General features: G+C 55.2%; 2 protein-coding genes across 2 annotated transcripts; both read right to left on the reverse strand.

Annotated features, from left to right (window-relative positions):
• Positions 1–47: 47 nt before the first annotated feature.
• VTN49DRAFT_322 (uncharacterized protein) lies at positions 48–3,168 on the reverse strand (the record flags this gene model as incomplete). Its single annotated transcript, XM_069411032.1, has 3 exons — positions 48–1,788; positions 1,837–2,234; positions 2,290–3,168. The coding sequence occupies 3 exons, from the start codon at positions 3,166–3,168 to the stop codon at positions 48–50; spliced, it is 3,018 nt and encodes a 1,005-aa protein (XP_069271496.1).
• A 1,101-nt stretch (positions 3,169–4,269) lies between these two features.
• On the reverse strand, positions 4,270–5,658 carry VTN49DRAFT_323 (uncharacterized protein; the record flags this gene model as incomplete). The annotated part of the gene is made up of 3 exons (XM_069411043.1): positions 4,270–4,382; positions 4,433–5,386; positions 5,439–5,658. 3 exons carry the CDS (start codon positions 5,656–5,658, stop codon positions 4,270–4,272), a joined length of 1,287 nt encoding a protein of 428 aa, XP_069271497.1.
• Between the last annotated feature and the right edge of the window lie 213 nt (positions 5,659–5,871).

A 5,871-nucleotide genomic window follows, 5' to 3' on the forward strand; every position in this document is an offset into this window, starting at 1 on the left:
GTAACCATTACGGTCTTACAGTCATCCCAAACCCGGAATAAGAGCATCTACGCATACACATCGTCCAAGGCCGTCCGACTAGTCGACGACTCACGGCTCGCGCTCCTCGGCGGGAGTAATCCGTGCTCGACGGTGAACTTCTCGTCCGCGGGCCGGGTTCGCGCGCTGTCACCGAGGTAGAACTCGCAGCGGAACTTCAGGTACTGCGACCCGTCGCCGGATTGATACACGGTAATGATGTCGCCCGTGTAGAGTTTGCCGTAGCTCGAGAACCCTTCTGGGGCGCGCCGCAGCTCGACGCCGTTTACCCAGATGCGCTTGCGCGTCTTAGTGGAGAGCAGCACGCGCAGGCCGGGCAACGTCTTCCAGTCAACACCCTCCGCCATGCGCGCCTCGAGACCTGGTGCCCAGTAGGTCAGCTCCAGCGCGTAGGCCGGGATGCGCGTGTCCATCGGGTCCGGGTACACCACGGTCGCCTGCAGTCCGCGGCCCCAGGACGTCATGCGGTCCTCGAGCCGGATCGTCAGGTCGAAGATCGACCCGGGCACAGTGACCAGCTTGCCCAGGATCGGCCGGGGCTTCACGAAGGTGGGAGGAGATTGTAGCCGGGCCAAGATCCGCTCCGTCGCCTGGTCCTCGTGTTCGGTATCGTACGAGGTTGCCGGAAATTCGCTGACGGCACGCCCGGTTCGCTCGTCGACCGTCGTCGCGAGCTCGGCAAGGTCCTGATCCGTTGGTTTATCCTCCGGGTGGTTCGGGTTCGAACTCTCGCTCGCCGTGTCGGGCATCGGGCGGCCATCCATCCAGCGACGCTGCTGCCGCACCGCTCTTGGGGTGATTTCGGCTGCGTCGGCGTTTTCTCGGTCGCTGTCTGGCACATCTTCATTAGCAGAGGTCGAGACTCGCCCACGCCGATTCCGTGGCGTGACGGGAGTGCCGACGGGGGAAGCCGTCTCCAAAGGAGTGTCATTGCTCGGGTAACTCTCGCCCTGGAGACTGGGTGATGTGGTCGAAGGTGCGCCAAACCGGGGCATGGGAACAGAATGGACGGCGGCCAAGGGATCAGCATCACCCATTGACTCACCACTAGACGAATGATAGCTGGAGAAGCTGACGTTTTCCAGCTCGGAAAGATTAGGGTCCCCGTCCGCCAGGCCGTTACCGGGCTGGTCCGGGGCGGATGGAGTGATTTCCCCAAACAACCGGCCTGGTGCCTTGCCCGTTGGAGGCTGGAATGCAGCCATGGGAAGATTTTCCAACTTCGGCAGCTCCGGGTACCGTACTTCGTCGGTCACCAGACGAGGCCTCTTGCTCTCAACCCCGTTGCTGCCGGCAGGGTCCGATAGGACGGCGTCTGGTCCACGGTCGCGATCATCATCGTCATTGTCGTGAATCGACAGCTGTGACGCATCTGGAAAGTCTTCCTTGTCAGATTCCTCATTGATGATATCCAGTTGCTTCTCCGGCTCCGATTCTTCCTCGTCTGGGTACTCGTCAATGTCCTCAACATCCACCAACCAGGGGTGTTGCAGGCATTCCCGCTCGCGGGGTCGCAGCTGAGGATCGCGCCGGAGCAGCCGAGCAATGAAGTCGATTCCTTCTTCCGACACGCCTTCTTTACGCAGGAGGTTGAAGTCCGGATCTGTAGTCATGATCGTGCGTAGCATCTGGGCCCCGTGGTTCTCCACGCGGCCCTGGTAAGGGGGGGTCCCGCAAAGGAGATGATACAGGACAGCACCGAGCGACCACATGTCTACGGAGTGATCGTACGGGGATGTCCTCGGTGACCTGTCTCAGTCAGCCTAGATCTCTTTCAGACACAAAGAGGTAACTCACGGATCACCAAGTCGCCGCCTCTTCCTGGGCGCCTTGCGATAGCTATCATAGTCCGGATATACCTCGGGCGCGCAGTACAGGAGAGTGCCACAAAAAGTTTTCAGAAACGTTTCGTCCTGGACAACCTTGGAGAGGCCGAAATCCGACAGCTTGACGCGCAGGGGATCGAGCGACGCGATGAGGATATTGTCTGGCTTGATATCGCGGTGGGTAATCTTTCGCCGATGGAGATACGCCAGTGCGTGAAGGATTTGCCGGGCAATGGTCTTGACCATGTCCTCCTGGATCTTGCCCTTGGTCTGCAGGTACGTGGACAGCTCTCCACCGGGGACATATTCCATGATAATGTACACCCATCGATCGTGCTCATGATAATCCACATACTGTACAATGTTCGGCTACAGAACATGTCAGCTGTGCATTCAAACAGAACAAAAAGGGATTACTACTCACATGGCGAAGACCTCTCATAATCTTCATCTCATTGTCGACTTTTTGGTCTAGAACGCCATTCTTCATAAACCGCCGCTTATCTAACTCTTTCGCGGCATAGACGACTCCATGCTGCTTTGTCGCCAGCTTGTACACCGTGGCAAACGCCCCCTTGCCGATCTGCCCAGTGACGTTGTAGAGCGAGCCGCCGCCCCAGTGCATCCCATACGGACCGCCGACGCCAAACGGAGGCCGTCCCGGCTGCGCCGAAGCCTGCCCGTTCTTCGGTGACGGGATGCGCCGTAGATACTCGATGAGGTTGTTCTGATATTCCGTATGGAAGCCATCCCGAGGCGGTATCCGGACCACGAACCGGACTTCTCTGTTCTTCCGATTATCCGAGGCCACCTGGATCACCGAACCGTTGACAAGCATATGAGTCGTCTCATTGAGGCGCTTCCACAGGCGCACGTTGTCGACAACAGTGCCGTTTGTGGACATGTCCTGCAGCATGAGGATCCCGTCGGCATTCAGGAAGATCCGGAAATGCATGTTCGAGATGTGCCTGTTGTGAGGATCCGGGGTCAAAAGGACGTCGCAGCGCTGTGGATTCCGGCCGAAAAGGAACTGCACCGAGGGATCATGCACGCTGGACGAGAATCGCAGGGCGATATCGCGGGCGTCGTCGGCCTCGCCGGTGTCGTACTCGAGATCATCACGCTGAAGGATATGCTGCATTCCGAATTTCGCCGTCGCACTGACCGCTTCATGAGCGGGAGGCGAGTTCGGATGAAGAATGCATATAATATCCGCTACATCTTGATCGACAAGTCCAGAATTATGGGACCCTATCCGACGGGGGTCGGCATAGGGCTGGGTCGATTCCTGGGTTGGGTCCATTTTGGCGACTCTAGGCAAGGCGATGCCCAGATCAACTGGGTTTGCTTAAGAGAGAAAGCCTTGCCTTTGCTAGAGACAAACACGGGTATAAATAGCGTGGCGCTGGTAGTGCAGTCCTTCGCCGCAGATCACCAGAGTAACAGTATCCAATAAACAATCACAATCAGCCCGGATAACGTGGGGACATGGATTCAAGTCCGTCGGTCGCAGATTCCAAGAACGATCCAACGGCTCCCTTCTTATATATTCACAAATGCGTCCGTGACAGGAGACTTGGAAGAACTAGGAATAGCGGTGCAGTGCAGCACAGCGATAGGAATCACGTTGATCGGCGGAGGATCGCCAACAGGTAAAGAACGCGGCCTTCCTCTATTCCAACCCGTCAACAATCGAAACCCAGAATAACCACCGTCGACGCGTGACTCTCGTAGTTTCGCCCATACGTTAGGATTTATCGATGTCGGTATAAAGTATGATCTGATCTGAAGAGCATGTGAATACTGTACGTGTCGCACATCCGATGACTCAGGCGAAGGCCACAATGGACGATCACATCACTACGATCATCAAGTCAGCAATATCCATCAAAATTTGGAACCCCTGTTTGAAAGCAGAGGTAAAGTACCTAGTAGCCTTCACCAGATCTCAACCGATACTGTCAGCCAAACTTCCCTGCCAGCCAACTTGAACAACTCAGGCGACGGGGTTAAAACGTCAATTGTATCAACCTGGACGCTTGACAGAGAACGGCTCGGCTGTCTGGCAGGGGCGTCGTCCGAGGAACGCAGGGAAAAGCAAAAACGCGAATCTGAGCGCGACCTGTCATATACAAATGAGCTAATGGTGAAGTCCTGACTTTCCAGGCATCAACTCTTGGGTGGTCTGTGCACGCCTGTGCTCTGTGGAGCAATCGGAGTCGTAATTACGATACAATCTGCCCTTGCAGTTGGCACATATTGGAGGGTGTAAATTACACAACTACGGTAATTCCTTTCAGATGAATCCGGCACTTTGGATAGAATAAGGCGTCTAGCCTTACCCTCCACATTCCTGTCTATCCTGCTGAAAACCGTCATGACTCATTTGTCTTGTAATAAACGTTCACTCCTTTTTAGAGCCATATGGCCTGCTCTCGTCGGCGCTACGCTCAAACTTGCCACTCAAGGCCACATCAAACACCTCCCCAAGTCGACGTAGAGACTCATCAGTAATTTCTGCACAAAGTTAGTCCAATGGCCGCCTTGACCGTCACGGATGAACCTACGATAGTGAACGACCAGCCGATTTCCCAGCAGCTTCACGCCCTTCTCCTGCCCAATCTTTTCCAAATCATTCATCCCCAGCCCTGAAGCCTCAAGATCAAGCCAGACCATATTGGTTTCGACGGGCTCCTCCAACTTTCCCCCGCGCGACGTCCACATCTCTGCAACTTGCTTGGCGCGGACATGGGATTGCCTCAGCTTTCCATCCTTTCCGTTGGGGTCCAGGCCGAAGGTCTCATCCAAGGCAACGCGAGCCGCAGCCGCAATGACTCCGGCCTGGCGGGTGCCTCCGCCAATAGACTTGCGGAACCAATTAGCCCGTTCAATGAACTCTTTCGACCCTACAATGATGCTGCCAATTGGCGCCCCCAGACCCTTGGAAAAGCAAAGACTGACACTGTCCACGAGACTGGTGTAGTCCGAAAGGCTACCAGCGCCTGACGCAACTGCCTCCCACAATCTAGCGCCATCCATATGGACTTTGATGCCATTGGCATGCGCCCATTCTGTAATTCTCTTGACCTCGGCCAATGGCATGACAAGGCCATTGAGCGTATTTTCTAGGCTGATCACCTTCGTCGGGCATAAGTGGACATCGGTTGGGGGCACGACCTTGGCCTGAATGTCTTCGAGCGTTAGGTACCGACCATTCTTGGGGACAATGCCCGTGACAGTAGCCCCGGTCCACATGCTCACGCCACCGGCCTCATAATTGAGAACGTGGGCGCGGTGGTCGCACAGAACCGAGTACGGTGGATTGGTAAGATGGGTCCGAATGGCGACCTGGTTGCCCATCGTGCCGGACATGACCAGGAGAGCGGCCTCATGGCCAGTCCGCTTGGCGACGTACTCTTGAAGCGAATTTGTCGTTGGATCTTCCCCAAAAACGTCGTCTAGTAGACTCGTCCGTGCAATGGCCTCAAGCATGGACAATGTCGGCTTGGTCATGGTATCACCTGCCCATATTAGCAAGGCCCATTCATCAGGAAATATTCAGGATTTTCCTACTTCGAAAGTCGAACTCGGCCGCGCCGAGTCCCTTCCATGTGTTATTATCTCCTCCGAGAGAATCGGCAATCGACCCCATCGTATAAAACCGTGAGATAGCAACAGCAGGAAACACTACTCGTACTCTGGAGGTGCTGCAATTCAGGCGTGCAGGAAACAATAAATACTTGGGATGACTCAACCTTGCAGCAGCGCCCCTCGTAACCGTCAGGGCATTCATCTCTGCGGGGATTTCTGCTGCACCATTCAATCCGATTGACGGCTTTTGCCGACAGAGTTACTACCCGTACAGCGAGTGGGGTGGTTGGTCAATTCGCGATATCAGTTCTCGTAGTGACTAGGAAATGTAAACACATCTATTTTTTTTTTTTCCCCGGACTGCTGATTAGTAAACACACTGATGGAAAATTTCCAAATGAAGCATTTGTGAAAC

Source organism: Thermomyces lanuginosus, assembly GCF_041956635.1.
Source record: "Thermomyces lanuginosus strain ATCC 200065 unplaced genomic scaffold VTN49scaffold_15, whole genome shotgun sequence".
NCBI lineage: Eukaryota > Fungi > Ascomycota > Eurotiomycetes > Eurotiales > Trichocomaceae > Thermomyces > Thermomyces lanuginosus.